General features: G+C 40.6%; 1 protein-coding gene across 2 annotated transcripts in view; it reads left to right on the top strand.

The window, feature by feature from the left end:
• Positions 1-365: 365 nt before the first annotated feature.
• The window catches only part of HPS3 (HPS3 biogenesis of lysosomal organelles complex 2 subunit 1), a 37,795-nt gene continuing 20,450 nt past the window's right edge, over positions 366-17,710 (top strand). For both annotated transcript variants that reach the window (XR_003315634.4, XM_026497255.4), the window contains exons 1-6: positions 366-714; positions 8,214-8,705; positions 9,222-9,393; positions 9,499-9,584; positions 11,522-11,714; positions 16,452-16,533. Coding sequence is in view for 1 of the 2 variants with exons in the window: in XM_026497255.4 (XP_026353040.2) it covers positions 498-714; positions 8,214-8,705; positions 9,222-9,393; positions 9,499-9,584; positions 11,522-11,714; positions 16,452-16,533 (1,242 nt within the window). In the remaining variant the exon portion in view is untranslated. The remainder of the gene's footprint in view (positions 715-8,213; positions 8,706-9,221; positions 9,394-9,498; positions 9,585-11,521; positions 11,715-16,451; positions 16,534-17,710) is intronic.

The following is a 17,710-nucleotide window of genomic DNA, read 5'->3' as shown; positions in this document are numbered from 1 at the left end:
TTCGCAGCCCTATCCTCCTGAAACTCTGAGGCTACTGGGGAGACATAAGTGATGCCCCTTAAGTAGGTAGAAAATGGTACAAGATAGCAGATAAAAAGTTGAGACATACTCAAGGGCCTAAACAGCTCGTCTAGCCCGAAGCAGTAACGTGAAATAACCAAAAAAAAGACACATCGGTCTTTGTGCCCGTCAACCGCGGGGCGCGGAGCGGTGGCCAGCATCGGACCGCCGTGTCCAAGGACCCCAGACAAGAGGCCCGTGGGATGCAGACGGACCCGGCCGAGGCCACTGCTCCCCGGACCCGAGCCTCGCCTCGTAACAGCCTCTTTAAGAAGGGGAGCCGCAGGCGGCCCGGGTGACGCTCACGTGACTCGGCTCTATGCAACTGCTGGCGGAAGTGGTCCAGCGTCTGCGACCGGAGCGGGGTCTCCGGGCGCCCCGAGGGGCGTGCAGGCCTGAGCGGGCACCGGCGGGCCGCCCCGGAGCCGGTGGTCAGGATGGTGCAGTTATATAACCTGCACCCATTCGGGTCGCAGCAGGTGGTGCCCTGCAAGTTGGAGCCCGAGCGGTTCTGCGGCGGAGGACAAGACGCGCTCTTCGTGGCGGCAGGCTGCAAGGTGGAGGCATTCGCGGTGACCGGACAGGAGCTGTGCCAGCCGAGGTGCGCCTTCTCCACGTTAGGCAGAGTGCTGTGCCTGGCCTACAGCGAGGCGGGTGAGTAGCAGCGAGGCCAGGGGGGAGCCGGGGCCTCCTTCCTAGAGGACTGAGCGTCCCCGGCCGCACTCTGGGTGGGGAAGGAGACTTCCCGGAACTTGCTGGATGGTCTCGCGGGGTCTGGCTGCTGATTACTGAAGGAGAGCAGAGCAGTGCGGTTGTCGTGGCAACCGCAGGTGAGCTCTTGCTTCTAGGGGGCGGGGGACGCTGTCTGCTCTTATCTCGCTCGCTCACCAGAAAGGCCTGTAGTTGGGTGGCTGGGTTCCGCTCAGTTTGTTTGTATGGTAAAATAAACCATACAGCTCCAAAAAATTCAAACTTAAAAGCATAGAAAATCTCAAACACATACAAAATAGGGAGAATAGTATCTTGAACTCCAGGTACTCCCAGCTTCAACAACAGTGCCAACTCATGGCCAATCCTTTCACGTCTATACCTTTATCCACTAGTCGGTTTTTGAAAGCTCACGTTATATGCTGGTTTTTAAATCTATGCAAGTGGAACTCAAGTCATAAACTCCTCCCACCCACCCAAAACAGCGCAGCAGCATCCAGTACCCTTTTTCCACCGAAATGTGAAGCAGTACCAAGGAGGTACAATGTGGGTATATCTCTATTTTAGAAAAATAAAACATTTAAAAATAAGTGGTACTTAAGATTACGGAAGGATTTACCATAGGCTTCTTTTAACTGCCTAATAATGCACTTAAAGTTTGATTCCTGCTTCTCAAGAGGGTCGTAAATGTATAAATTGCAGTACTTATGGTAGAAAAGCTCAGGGGCTTACTTATGAAGTGCAGAGCATGAACTTGGAGGATTGGAGATCTCTTTCTAACTCCTACTCTGTCTGCTACTGGTTGGGTGTGAGTTTACAGAAACTTTTGGATCTCAGGCTCTGGTTTTTTTTGTTTTTAAAGTTGAAATTGCTAGATCAGTGATTTCCAGGCATTGGGATTTTGTGGATCCATTAAAATCTGTGGGGCTATCATCATACTTAGTATCTGACTATTTATTTTGTCCAGTAAAAATATATACTTTTAAAAATGAAAAGCCGTGTTATTTACTGTAACCATAAGAGAAAAAAGCACTAAACCCTAAACATTGGATATCTTTGCTTTACGAGCAACTTACTATGCGGTTATTTTTTTCTTCTTGGCTAGTAAAGATATTAACGGAAGCCTGCATTGGTTCACAGATAGTGTTTGAAAACCACTCATTAGATCTGTATGTTTTCTTTCTTTCTTTCTTTCTTTCTTTCTTTCTTTCTTTCTTTCTTTTTAAGATTTATTTATTTATTTATTTGGCGGAGAGAGACAGTGAGAGAAGGAACATAAGCAGGGGGAGTGGGAGTGGGAGAAGCAGTCTTCCCGCTGAGCAGGGAGCCCGATGCGGGGCTCGATCCCAGGACCCTGGGATCATGACCTGAGCTGAAGGCAGACGCTTAATGACTGAGCCACCCAGGCGCCCCTGTATGTTCTCTTTCAGCAGAAGATTCTGATTTTGGAATTTAGTAGAAATACCTCTCATCCATTTTTCAATATTGGTGGTTTCCCCATCTCACCCCCCCTTTTAGACGAGGAAGTTCTTACCTTCAAGAGCTCTACTGAGTGGCACACTTACCACTCTCAAGGTGTGATGTGTGTGTGTGTGTGAGAGAGAGAGAGAGAGCGCGTGAGAGAGAGAGGCAGAAACAGACCAGACATATTTATAAGATCTGCCCCATTCTTCCAAACGGACATTTATTCTAGAATTGGAAGTGGCAGGCATTATGTAAACTTATAGTTTTCTTCCCTGTCAGTAATGGTGATTCTTGGGATCCTTTATGTCACTACTTGTGCTTCAGAATCACCTGGGGGAGCTTGAAAATATGCTGATGCCTGGACCACAGAGAAACTGTCAGTTTCCTGGGGTATGGCCCAGCTTTGGGGTGAGTCTGATATTTATCCAAAATTCAGAACCACTGACCTAGTGCCTACTAGCTGCTGTAGGCAGTGAGTAGCATGGTAACCTTATTAATGAGGCCTTGAAAAACAAAGACTTTTTATAATCCAGTTGGCTGTCCTAAAGAAAGTTCAGGAGTCATGTGCTATGGCATTAGCGTGGGTCAGATAGCTCAAGGGTAACTTTCAGTCCTCAGCTTGAAGACTGGATACAACCCCTGGGTACAGCTTCTATTAACCCACACATAGCTGACTCCTAGCTATGTTGATACCCAGATAACTTGTCTTCCACTTCTTAGCTTTTTCCTTTTGGTCTCTTTCTTCCCATTCACAGTAATTTAGACATGGGGATTCCTGCTCTACCTGCCTAGTGTCTTTCTCTATAGCAAATCTCCCCCTGTCAGAAACAAAATGAATCTTGTATCAGTCATTTATATTTATTAAAAGTGCTTTGCAGGTCTCTTACCCAAATAGAAAACATTTTCTTTTCTTTTCTTTTTTCTAAATTTTATCTATTTATTTGAGAGAGAGAGAGAGAGATTGAGAGAACAAGTGGCAGGAGGGTCAGAGGGAGAAGCAGACCCCCTGCAGAGCAGGGAGCCTGACGTGGGACTTGATCCCAGGACCCTGAGCCAAAGGCAGATGCTTAACCAACTGAGCCATGCAGGTGCCCAACATTTTCATTTTTTAAAATCTCTAATTAGCAGAATGCTATTCTCCCTTTATAAAATTTGGGGGTGTTAGGGAGAAAGTAGGTCGAAGTTTTGAAGGACAGAGGGCCCTAACATCATCATCAGTAATGGAAATTTAATTTAGGCTTTGTGTGTGAAGTGAGGAAAAGGAGACATGAGAATTTATTGCTCTCAAAGGAGAAAGACCTGGTGGCCAGGGTTGGGTGCTGTGTGGGGAGCTCTGGTGCAGGACATTTGTTTATGGGGTGTCTGAAGGTGGTGGGGCAGGGAGGACAAGACCACATGGCTCTCATTGTTGACTGTTCTTTAGCACAAGTGTATTAAATTACATCTCCCCAAACCCTACCACCTCTTCACTTTTCTAGAGCCATAATACATATTTTGATGTATTGTATATTATTTCTGCCTTCCGATGTCAATTTTGTCATAGGAGCAGCCTTTTCCTTAATCTGGTATTAGTGTTAACCAGGTTTGTGATCTTCCTATATAAAAGGAAGATTATTATTTTAAAAAATCAATAATCTCAGCTTAAGAATAAATATGAGAATGATTTTTTAATTTACTTAATGAAGACAGAAGCTGTTGTAAAGTAGAATAAAGCCCCTGACCATATACATAATACCTAAAAAAGTCAGTCAGAGGAAGACAAATACCATATGATTTTTTATATGTAAAATCTAAAAAATAAAAAACTTAAAAAAAAACAAAACTAATTGGTGGCTGCAAGAGCTGGGGTGGGGGCAGTGAGAGAAATCGGTGAACTGCGTTTTGTTGCTTGTTTAAATATATTACATTTTTTAAAAAGTTTAGTTTCTTTCATACAGTGCTGTTAACCTCCACAGAATCCTCTAGACTTATATCTCCTTTTTAACATTTTGAGAAACAGCATAATTGGGAAATGAGCATCGACTTTGGAGCTAACCACATCGAGGTTTAAATCCCCAGCTCTGTCTTGTTGGCTGTGTTGCCTTAGACAAGTTACCTAGCTTATTTGAGCCTCAGATTCCTGATCTATAAAATGGAGAATGAGATAATACCTTGAAAGTTTTTTGTGAGGATTAACTGAGAGAACTCTTAAATCTCTTATCATAACGCTTGTCAGGTAAACACACTTACTGAGCAAATTCTAGTTCATCATTGTAAAACTAATCTGAAAACATACAAGACAGTATGGGCACTATCTACAGTTTGCAGCTTATATACAAATGATATATACACTTTATCAGTGAAATAGGTATATTTTTATAAATGTATGAATAAAACAATTTTATTTAACCAAACAAATATTCTTAGTTTTAAAATTCATTTACTAATTTGAATATGGCACCAAAGCACGGGCAACAAAACAATAAAGTAAATTGGATGTCATCAAAATTAAAAACCTTCGTGCATCTATAAAAGACACTAAAAACACTAACAACAGGTGGAAAAGGCAATCCACAGAATGGGAGAAAATACTAGCAAAGCATATATCCAAGAAGGGATTAATATCCAGAATATATAAAGAACTCCTGTAACTTAACAACAACAAAAGCCAATTCAAAAATGGGCAAATAGGCATTTCTTCAAATGACCAACAAGCACATGAAAAGATGCCTAACATCATTAATCACAGGGAAATGCAAACCACACCCATACTGAGATACCATTTCACTCCCATTAGAATGGTTATTATTTAAAAAAAAGAAAGAAAACAGCAAACATTGGTAAGAATGTGGAGAAACTGGAACCCTTGCACACTGCAGGAATGTAAAATGGTAGAGCTGCTGTGGAAAACAGTATGGTGTTCCTCAAAAAATTAATTACCATATGGTTCAGCGGTTTCACTCTTGGAAGTATATAAACAAAGTAATTGAAAGCAGTGACTTGGCAGATATTTGTACATCAACGTTCATAGCATTTTTTCCCTAAGATTTTATTTATTTATTTGACAGAGAGAGACAGCGAGAGAGGGAACACAAGCAGGGGGAGTGTGAGAGGGAGAAGCAGGCTTCCCGCCGAGCAGGGAGCCTGATGTGGGGCTCGATCCCAGGACCCTGGGATCATGACCTGAGCCGAAGGCAGACGCTTAACAGCTGAGCCACCCTGGCACCCCCATAGCATTTTTTAATGAGAGCCAAGAAGTGGAAGCACCCCAAATGTCCATCAACTGAAGAAAAGACAAACAAAATGTGGCATATGCGTATCTCTACCTGCATGTTTGTTGAAGCATAATTTTTAATAGCCAAGACATGGAAACACTCTGAGTGTCCTTAAACAGTTGAATAAATAAAATGTGGTATATACATAAAATCGAATATTACTCACCCTTAAAAAGGAAGGGAATCCTGACACATGTTACAACACAAATGAACCTTGAAGACATTATGCCTAGTGAAATAAGCCAGAAGCAAAGACTAATATTGTATGATTCCGTTTATATGAGGTATCTAGAGTGGGCGAATTCATAGAGACAGAAAGTAGAATGGTCATGGCCAGAGTCTGGGAGTGGGGGAGAGGAGGAGTTATTGTTTAAGGGATACAGAGCTTTGAGGAAGATGAAGAAGTTCTGGAGAGGGATGATGGTGATCGGGGCACAACAATGTGAATATACTTCATACCATTGAACGCCAGTCTCAAAAATGGTGAAAATGGTAAATTTTATGTTATGTATATTTTACCCCAACAAAAATTTAAAAAAATTCATTTACTAAGGAACTTCTAGAAAGATGGAGGGGACAAGTCATCTTTTGACCCAACTCCATCCAAACTGCTTCCCTGGAACTGAGTGAGCCAATATATGGAGCCTGTAGGTACAGTTAGGCATTATGCCAAGATGTCCAGGGAATGAAGAGGTGCAAGCTGCGTTTCTGTGGTATCAAAGGGACCAGCATCAAGAGAAGGCTCGCCTTTCTGGAAGGTTGGCTCATTTCTGACAAGGAGGGGACCCGGCCAGCCCAGCGAGCGTTTGCAGAGAGGGCTGCTTGCTTGCTGCATGTGTATATGGGAAGTTGTGATGCTCACAGCAGTGAGCATGTTTCAGTTTTAGTTCATTGGAAAAGAGCCTATCTACCAAATAATGTTAGTAACTAGTAGGTTCTACATTTGGAAAAACCTTGACTTCTCTTCCCCTCAAAGTTCTAAAGATTAAAAATTTAAATAAAAAAGCCACTAAAATAGAACATGTAAGACTATAGTTACGTAATTTGGCGGGCATAGGACTGTCTAAGCAAATTAGGAAACTCAGAGGCCAAGAAGAAAAGCATATGGATCTGACTACGTAGGTATCTGACTACTTTTACTATGGTAACAGCTGCCATAAGCGAAATCAAATGTCAAAGAACAGACTACCAAAAACAATTTGCTATTCGTGACCAAAGATTAATATCACCTTTACCCAGAGAGCTGCTATTTCTTAGTAAGAAAAACAAATCAAGCATCCTATTAAAGTAGATAACTTGCGGAAGAGAAATCATACAAGGCTGATAAAACACAGGAGAAGATGGCCAGCTTTAGAAATGGTCTGGGAAATTTACATTATGATAACCATAAGAGTCCTTGTTTCTCCATCACATTGAGTCAGTGCTAGTGAGGATATGGGGAAACGGGCATGTTCAAACAGTGCTGCTGGCAACATGAGCTCCGATTATGTAATTGTGATAGAATCTGGCAATATCTTAAGATTTAAAACATACCTGCCTTTTGCCCCAACATTCTCACTTTTGGGAATCTATGCCATTGAAACAACCCCCTAGGAAATGAGTATATAGGTATAGTAGGCCTATTTATCACAGCATGAAGTATAGTGGCAGAAAAACTTGAATATATCTCAATAGGGGAATTGTTGAATAAATTATGGCACATATATACATAGGATATACAGATAATTTTCAATAAAACGATGTTAGATACCCATGTATTGACATGGCGAGTAAGATGTATTGGCAATTTTTAGAAGTTGCAGATTGTTAAATATATTCTGTGTGATTCCATTTTGGTGAAAAAAAAAAAGACAAAACACTAGTCTGTGGTCTATGTTTATGAGAGAAAGGTGTAGAAGGCCACATACCAAGCTATGTGTGTTAACCCTGGCTCCTCACAGATTGGACTGCGGGGAAGAGATTATGCTTTTCTTTCTTTCTTTCTTTCTTTCTTTCTTTCTTTCTTTCTTTCTTTCTTTCTTTCTTTCTTTCTTTCTTTTAAGATTTTATTTATTTATTTGACAGAGATAGAAACAGCCAGCGAGAGAGGGAACACAAGCAGGGCGAGTGGGAGAAGAAGCAGGCTCCTAGCGGAGGAGCCTGATGTGGGGCTCGATCCCATAACACCGGGATCACGCCCTGAGCCGAAGGCAGACGCTTAACCGCTGTGCCACCCAGGCGCCCCGAGATTATGCTTTTCATTTGGCATCTCTTTACTGGTTTGATTTCTTACAACAGAGACTAACTATAAAATTACTTTGTAATTCAAACAATATAATAAAATCAACGATGAAGGGAAAATTGATTTGGATTTAAGTTTTATTTAATATGTATAGCTTTTTCCTACTTCTCAGAGTTGACACGAAGGTGTGACCTGTGGGAAGGGGGTCTCAGAGCTACAGGAAACACTCAGAGCTAATATAAGGAATAAAATGTACAATTTCTATGTAAGCTACATAAATAAATGGATTATCTTAAGACATAATGGGGAGAGATTTATTTCAGAACCTAAATGCCTAACGTCAGTTAAAAATATACCTAAGATCCTATTAATTAGGGTTTTGTTCTCGTCAATCTTTAATTGAATCCTAATTCACATTAGGATTCACTAATAGTTCCTTTTCATGGCATAAAGTAAGTGGTTGTTTCTAATTACAAATTCTAAGTATAATCTTATTTTCTTCTCAGGAGACTATCTGGCAGTAATTGAAGAGAAAAACAAAGCTACATTTCTACGTGCATATGTGAACTGGAGAAGTAAAAGGACTGAAAACTGTCGTGTGTGTATCCGAATGGTTGGACATAATGTGGAGGCACCCTTTAGCGACACCTACAAAGACCAGATGTCTATTATTGAAATGCCGCTTTCTGAGGCCCCCTTGTGCATCTCCTGTTGCCCAGTGAAAGGAGACCTTCTTGTTGGTTGCTCCAATAAGTTAGTCTTATTTAGTTTGAAGTATCAGATCATTAATGAAGAATTCTCAATATTGGACTTTGAACGTTCTTTAATTATACATATAGATAATATCATTCCTGTAGAAATTTCTTTTTGTATTGGTTATGTTGCTCTCATGTCAGACTTAGAAGTCTTAATCCTAAAACTGGAATCAGACCCTAAAAATGGAGAGAGTGTTAACCACCAGCCACCTAAGACCAACAATCCAATGAAACAGACAGAAGGTAAATTATGAATTTAGCTTGCTTTCTTATCTTAGGTGTAGAGAAAACCCTTACTTCTGGCAATCTCTGAAGCCACATTATTTACAGATTCAGTTTTTCCTGATACATGAGATTTGGGTTTATGATCCGGCTGCCCAGATCTTACTCAGTAGCATGTCAGTGTGTTTCAGCATATACTTGTCAATAGAAATAATGGAAGAGCTAGAAGGAGTTTCTAGCCCCAGTTCTCATAAGTTGAATGGCCTTGGGTTAGGAATGCCATCTCTGAGTTTCAATTTCCTTGGTAAAATTGGGATGATCATATCCTGTTGTACTTTATCTGTTGTGAGGAATAAATGAGGAAGTGCTAAGGCTTTTCAAAACCATAGTGCCTTGCAAATATATGAAATGTCTGTGTGCGTGAATAAATAAAATTACTATATTTCAATTTAATTGGTCTGGGGTTGTTATGAAATTTAAATTTCATTCAACTAGTACTTGGGGTTACTAAACTCTTCTCAAATTTTATTTTTTAAGATGTCAGTAGTGAAACTTTGCAGCTTGAGTCAGATGATTTTGTTATCTGTCAAAAGCCCATGGAACTTCTCGGTGAAAAAAGTAGCCAGTCTGGAATATCTGTTACACTGGAGTCAACGGGATTAGCTGATGAAAAAACAAAATATTACCACGTTCAGCACCTGCTCTATAAGTATTACAAAGCTTTTCATTCATCAGCATTTAATATATATTTACCTGCTTAGAAGTACATCGAAATTAGATCTCTTCCTCTTTCTTTCTCTTTTTAAACTCACAGACGTTTTGCTCCTGATATTTCGTCCTATGTCTTTTCTGATGACATCAAGTTACATTCACTTCAGTTGCTACCCATTTACCAAACAGGTAAGTATGGCGGTGCTGCAGTGCAGTGAGGTAAAAAGGCTCTGGGCTGGCAGGAGAGACCAAGGTGGGTAATACGTTAGGTTCTCTTACCGAGTCTCCCTGTGGCCCTGGACAAGTTCCTTAGCAAATAATGCTAAAGAGTGTTCTTATGAGCACTAGAAAGGGAAGTTGTGTCTGCTAGGAGGAGCCATGGAGAGAACATGACAGACAAAACGCATTTCCCTTTTTGAAATGGTTACTTGGCCCAAAAAGGGAAATTGGAACCTTGTCCTAGCTGGGGTTTTTTTAGCTGGGTATATGGCTAAGCTTCTTATGATGGCCTTGTGAGCAAGGTGGGAAAATGTTGACTGAATGGGAAATTCATTCAGAGTGGTGGTTTTCAACCTTGTTGCACATTGGGCTTCCTTGGATGCTTTAAAGAATACTGATACCCAGGCTCTACATACTGGTGATTCTGACTTGATTAGTCGGCTAAGGTATGTGGACATCAGTAGCTTTTTAAATGCTCCCCCGGAACGTAATGGGCAGCCCAGACTGAGAATTTGCCATTGGGTTTTGTACTTAGTCCTGGCCTGCCTAACATCTTTAGATGTTGCCTAGAGACAATATAAATATTATTCTGACTAAACGTGTTTATAAACCTCCCTTATTTTTTTCTTTCTTTTAGTAAACATTTATTGACTGCCTACTATGTTGGGTATTGTGCTGAATACTAGGGAACCAATAATGAGCAAAAGTAGGCAAAGTACTTGCACTCATGGAGCTTATTGTGTTCGGGGGGGGGGAAGCAGACATTAATTGAATAATCATTTTGTTATTATCAAGGAGTATACAATTACACACTGAAATGAGTGCTCTGAGGGAAAAGAATCCTACCTTGAGAGCTTCTAACAAAGATATTAACCTCATTTATGGGTCAAGAAAGGCTTCCTAGGAAAGAGGATCTGAAGAGTGATTTGGGGCTGATTTGGAAATATGGTTGGTGCAGAGGAAGCAGCAAAGGTGTTGTGGTAGAGGGAGAATCTAATAAGTGAGGAACTGAGAGCTAGAGCAAGGCAGAGAAGGTCGTGAGACAATGCTGGAGACCAGAGAGGGCCCAGAGCCATGTTAGGGGGTCAACTCTCTAATGGCCGTTCCCTTTCTCTCTCTTTTCTTTGCAGTAGCAAGAAGCTGGGCTAATACCGTAGAATTTCCCATAATCTGAATTTTGCTAATTGAGTCCCCACAGTGTCATTTAACATGTTCCTATATTCCCTGTATGTCCCTGTGATTTGGTAGTTCAGTCTGAAGCTGTACTGTTCACTATGGTGGCCGTTACCCACCTGCTGCTGTTCAGCACTTGAAATGTGACTAATCTAAATTGACATACACTGTTAAGTGTGAAATTCACATCATTATCTGGAAGAGTTAGTACAGAAATATATATATAAAGTATCTCATTAATTTTTTCGTTAACTGTTGGTTGACATGGTAATAGGGATATATTGGGTTAATACAATACACTATGAAAATTTTGCCTGTTTCTGTTTACTTTTTAAAATGTGATTACTAGAAAACTTTAAATTACATATGTGGCTCATGTTATATTTTTATCAACAATGCTGGTCTAGACTAAGTCTTGATTAGATGATGATAGTGGTTATGATTATGAAGATGATGATTTGGTACCACAAGTAGTGCTGACTTCTGTTGGAAGGTACATGGTATCTGGTGATGATTATTACCTAGATCTGTTAACTTATTAGGGGTTGCAGAATGGTGATATTTTAATTATATCAGCTCCCTTTTCATTTCTTACTGGCATTCTTCTATAAAGAGCAGCTTTTCCTAAACAAATCTTTGGTTATCCACTGAGAATTTTTGCTTAGACAAGTTAAGATATCAATTTCCTTTATTTATTGGTTTCATGGGGTTTTCCCCCCATTTTTTTCATGCAGGTTCCCTAACTTCTGGTAGAAAAAATTTGTCTCAGAAAAAAGAGTTGCTGAGTCTCTTCTGTTTTTTCTCATTACCTCATGTGGGCTATCTGTACATGGTTGTCAAATCTGTTGAATTAATGTCAGTTTACCAGTATCCTGAGAAGTCTCAGCAGGCGGTGCTCACACCACAATTTTTGCATGTCATCGCAAGGTATGTTACAATGTTACTGCTGGACTTTGAGTCACTTACTCTTCTGCAAATTCTTGGGGTGCTTCCTAAGTCTTTAAATGAGAATTGTGTGGGGGTGCCTGGGTGGCTCAGTCTGTTAAGCGTCTGCCTTCGGCTCAGGTCATGATCCCAGGGTCCTGGGATCAAGTCCCACTTCTGGCTCCCCGTTGAGCGGGGAGTCTGCTTCTCCCTCTGCCTGCCTGCTCTTTCTCTCTCTCTCTCTGACAAATAAATAAATAAATAAATAAATAAATAAATAAATAAATAAAATCTTTAAAAAAATAAATGAGAATTGTGTGAACCAATATATGGTATTGTAAATTAATGATGTGCATTTGCCTTTTGATGGCCTATACCTACCTTTTCAATGTCAAAGATTTAGATTCTCGTTTTGCCTTTGTTTTATTTTCTTAGATTGGATAGGGGTCTTTGTGAGAAAAAATTTTCATAGGGAATTTTAATGAAAAGTCAGGACATCTCTGGATTTCTTTTTAGATTTCCTAATTTATTCCTCTGCTGTCCTATCCTTTCTGTATGAGTTGAATTATTTCATAATTTAGAACTGTGAAGGAGCCAGAAAGACTACCCTCTGATTAGTACAAATGGGGAAAAAATAACCCAGAGGTTGGGATTGGCAAGGTCATGTGGATAATTGGTGGCAGATGCCTTTTCAGTCGCCTTACCGTGATAGGCTGGCATATAACCTGCGTTCCTGAGCAGGATTTTAATCTCATTTCCTTTTTATCTCAGCAGTAACGGATGCTTCTGGTTCTAGTTCCTGTTTTTTGAGCTTAGATTATGTGCAAGCCACTGCATTGGGCCCTCTAGCCAAGTAACCGTGAATAAACTACACCATCTGTTTTCTAAAGCAACAGCATGAAAGAAGGCAGAGACACATACATGGGGCACAAATACTAGGGGATTTGTGAAAAATATCTTTAGACTTTGTGAAAGTGAAAATAGGCAATGCGAGGAGAGAAATTTCTTCTGGCTGAGTCATATGGAAAGCTTTTTGTGCTTGAAGTGAGAAAAGCTAGTTAGAATCTACAGGTGTAGATTAGAAGAGAAGGGCATTATAGATACAGGTAAGACTATAAAAAAAGGCTATGACTAGTTTTGTAGGAGCATCTAATAATTAATTGCATAGGATGGTGATCTTTAATTTTTTTCAACTGAATGGTAGGATCAGAAGCTACAGCAGGTGCTAGAGTATATTCAGACGGCATAGAACTCATCTGAAGATTCTGCCGCTCACTCATAGTGTGGTTGCTGCCCTCTCCTCCCCATTGTCTGGTGTAAGGAGAACTTCTGTTGTGTGTTTCCTAAGTGAACGTTGTGGAAGTAGCTAGTCTCGATTTCTAACATGTTGTGCATAGTGACGTTCTTCAACCATGAAGAATCTGAAATGCAGAGAAGTGGTGCAAATCATGCTCGAGGGAGAGCTCAGGGCTTTGAAAATTAAGGACTTTTTTAAGGTTTTGATCAATAAAGTGATGTGATAAGAGCATTGCTTTAGGAAAATCAGTGGTGGCTGTTATGCAGGATAGATTGAACACAGGTAAGTACACTATTGAAATGGTTCGGGGGAAGATAACGAGGGGCTGTAGCAGCGAGAGGATGAGGAAGAATGGATGGGAGAGGCTTCGGCAAGAGAATGACAAGACTTGGTGTCTGTTGGGATGGTGGGAATGGAGGAGGCACAAAAAACCCCACCAGAGTGTTGAGGCTGCTTTTATGAAAGAATAGACGCTGGTGAAGTGTGGGGAAAGAGAAGTTTGGTTTAGGCATTTGAGTTTGAGGAGCTTAGGGAGTATCAAGGGGAAATGTTAAGTAGGCTTTTGGACACAGAACTGAAGATGAGAAAAGAAAAGAAAACATAGACGTTTTATTACCATCAAAAAAGAGCTGACTGTCGAAGTAGTGAGTATGGCCTCAAGAGTGTGTAGCAGAGAAAAGTAGTTGGAAAACTAAACTCTGGTGAAGGTCATGTTCAGGAAGGGAGAGAAAGAACAGAAGGATTTTCAAGAATGCAGAAGAACCTAGGGAACTATAGCATCCTAGACACCAAGGAAAAACTAGAGGGAGAAAGAAAGAATAAAATATTTATTTCTGTCCCAAAATATTGATGTGAAAGACTATTAATCTTTTCTCTACCTGATTGCATAGATGTAAAGGACACTGAGAATTTAGTGATTTGATTCCCTAAATTTATTTCCCCTCTCTGTTAAATATAAGTCACGAATTAGTTTAGAATGCAGAGTCCTGAAAACACAGTTATGGGGATTTGAAAGGATTTAAAATGTGTGGGTTTTGCCTGTCTCCAGGTAGGAAATTATTGAAGCTTTTCTTAATATCAGCACCAAAATACACTCTTACATCATTAATTTAACTGTAGAAGCACTAGACGTTAGAATAGCAGCTGTTATATGTAAATTCAGATTCTTAATAAAGATCCCCACCCATATTTTTAAAGTTCTATATTTGTTGAACTTACTTTTACATATTATTTTACCCAGTAAATACATACTTTAGAAATATTGTGACCCATAATTTTGTCTTGAAAAGTTTCTTGAAGGGTGGTACATTAAAAAAAAAAGGCAAAAAAAAATTTTTTTAAAGAATCTAAGAACAATATAAAATCATGTAAAATGTCATCCTTATAGAAATACATAAATGGGAAAGCCCCCCCATAATCCTACTCCTCAGAGTCAACCATGTCAACAATTGATGTGTATTCAGGGCACCTGGCTGCCTCAGTAGGTTAGGCGTTTGCCTTTGGCTCAGGTCATGATCCCAGGGTCCTGGGATCCCAGCCCCACATTGGGATCCCTGTCTGCTTCTCCCTCTCCCTCTGCCCCTCCCCCCACTCATGCGCTCTCTCTCTCTCAAATAAATAAATAACATTTTAAAAAAAATGGTGTATATTCATCTAAACTTTTTAAAAAAACAATACATTTACTACTATGATTTTTTTTTTTTTATGGAAGTGGATCATAAGATGTCCACTGTTCAGCAACTTGCTGCTTCACTTAGCAGTGTATCTTGGACAACTTTCCATGCCAACACATTTCAGTTCACTTTATTCTCTTATACTGCTGCTTAGTATTTCTGCGATAGCCAGCTGCTGGATTGCTGTAGGTGGAGGTGAGTCAGAGGACCAGCCTTCTTATCTCTGGAAACTAACAGTCATTTATCTTTATGGTCATAGCTACTCTCACTTATCATTCTGGCTCCATCACAGGTGCTTTTTTGCTTTTCACTATCTCAAAGTCCCTTCTATTTGTTTTACTTCCTGGTGTTAACTCTCTATTCTAGATTTCTAAGTGGTGGTACAAGTGTTCCAGTGATTATCATGACTCCAGAGGTCATGTCCTAGGACTTTGTGGAAATGGACAGAGATGGCAATGGGCTGAGGCTGCAGTAGAAGCCCCCCAACACAGAGGGAGAATGCCGAGTGATACCTCTTACCTACACTGTGCAAAGTCTCCCAACTATGAAAATGTCAGAATGCCTTCCTTATAACGAAGTATTTCTTCTACTTTTTAAAAAGATTTTATTTATTGATTGATTGATTTGAGAGAGACAGAAAGAGCATGAGCTCACATGCACAATGGGGGGGAGGGGCAGAGGGAGAAGGAGAAGCAGACTCCCTGCTGAGCACAGAGCCTGACCTGGGGCCTCAGTCCTAGGGTCCTGGGATCATGACCTGAGCTGAAGGCAGATTCTTAACTGACTGAGCCACCCACGTGCCCCAAGAAGTATTTCTTCTATTATAAGATCAATGCTAGGTTTGCCTTATTTCAACATAGTTCATTTTTAATTCTCCTACTTTTTGTTTTTTAAAAATTTTCCTGTGGAAAAAAATAAAAATTATTGCTGTGAACCCACCGCAAGATGGGTTTTGTAGCAATTTCTAAGTTAACTGTTTTTAACGTCAGTACTGGAGTGTTGACTTCTCTCCTAGTCACCAGGCATTCGTTGTGCACTGATGTGGGGTCTCTAGGTCATTTTACAATGCAGAAGCAGCATGGGGTTGTGGAAAGAGCTAGAGGAGTGTGAGGAGTAAGACGACCTGGGATCTAATTTGACTCCATCCTCCTGAGATGTCTTAGACCAGTCATAAGACTTCCATGCCCTCATCTTTAAAACAAGCTTCTGGAGTAGATAATTCTCAAGATTCCTTCAGATAGCCTATAATTTTCAGTTCTACCATCGGATATGTGTTTGCATAATCTAAGTGTGTTGTCCAGCCTGATCTAGGCTCAATTACATGCTGAGATGAGTGGGATAGAGATAGTAGTCAGGAAACTTGTGTTCTAATCTTGGCGTTGATAGTTACCTCTTTGTACCTTGGGCAGATACTAGGGACATCATTTTGTCTGTAAAGTGAGATATTGACCCAGATCCATGGCTCTTAACTAGGAGTGTACAACAGAGCCACACATGGAGCTTTGTAGAAATATACATGTCTAGATTCAGCTCTTAGAGATTATGATTCGGTAGGGGTGAGGTGGGGACCAGTTGTATATTTTTACAAACACTCCATGGGGATTCTGAGGTGCTCTCTTTGTTAAGAAGCAGACTAATCATCAGCATTTAACAAATATTTGAGTCTTCCCTCCCCACCATTGCTCTGTTTGCCTCTGTGAAATCCTCCCATCTATGAGCATGTGGTTATTGGCCTCTGCTTTGCTCAGTGGTGTCTCTCCTCTTCCTTAGCAACAACCTACAGTGTTTCACAGTGCGGTGCAGTGCGGCAGCAGCTCGTGAGGAGGACCCGTATGTGGACACCACCCTGAAGGTTAGAACTGGTTTATTTTATTTTTTTATTTTTATTTTTTAAAGATTTTATTTATTTATTTAACACAGAGAGACAGCCAGTGAGAGAGGGAACACAAGCAGGGGGCGTGGGAGAGAAAGAAGCAGACTCCCAGCGGGAGAGCCTGACGTGGGGCTCGATCCTAGAACGCCGGGATCATGCCCTGAGCCGAAGGCAGACGCTTAACGACTAAGCCACTCAGGCGCCCCAGAACTGGTTTATGATGACAACAAAATCTTAGGATCAAAAAGGGATACATGAATGCTTGCAAATTTGCTCTTGGGTCTAAGTTGGTGAACATTAAAGGTCTTAAGATCTTCTTTATCCAAATAGAGTTTTTGGACATGAAATAGTAAGCATTTTGTGATTCATGGTTTAGATGACAATTTTTAAGATTACTTTGAAAACATTTCACTCAGAATTTAGGTGTAGTGCATAGTTTTTAAAATTTGGTAAAGAATATGTGAGTGTAACTTCAGAGAGAGTACTTTACAACTATAGTATACTACAATTTTATTCTTTTTTAATGGAAATATTGGTGGCAGAGAGCACATGATCAGGGGCAGAAGCAGAGAGAGAGAGAGAGAGAAGCGGGGCTTGATCCCAGGACCCTGGGATCATGGCCTGAGCCAAAGGCAGACACTTAACCAACGGAGCCACCCAGGCATCCCATGATGGCCTATATTTTATAAGTTAGTTTATGTCTATCTGGCACCTGGGATAGCTTTTCCTGGAAAAGTAAGTGTTCATTACTGATCGTTATGTTAACAAGCCAGCACTTTTGTGCTTAAGGTGTTTGAGGTCCTCTTCCACTATCATCGTCACCCAAATAGTGACATGTGACATTGTTTTACTCGATCTGAGTTCTCAGTAGCTCTTTCATGCAATGGCCTGCCTGTAGCTTTCTGTTGCTGACCAGGCATTCTGCCTACCTTCAGCCTCTTAGGAAACCCAACTCACAGCTTCCCCATGCCTTTCTGTCTATGTTTAAGATACACACATAGCCTTTTCAAGAGCATATTTTAGAAATAAAGATTATTTCCCTATTGAAATGGAAAGCCAACAGATTCTTTGTCCCTCTCTTCTCCTCACACCTTGCTTTGCTTTTTTGTTTTCTGTTTTTCAAACCTCAGAAAGACATAGGCTTATACAGGTGGTG

Source organism: Ursus arctos, unplaced genomic scaffold, assembly GCF_023065955.2.
Source record: "Ursus arctos isolate Adak ecotype North America unplaced genomic scaffold, UrsArc2.0 scaffold_20, whole genome shotgun sequence".
NCBI lineage: Eukaryota > Metazoa > Chordata > Mammalia > Carnivora > Ursidae > Ursus > Ursus arctos.
This window is presented reverse-complemented; position numbering and strand designations above follow the sequence as displayed.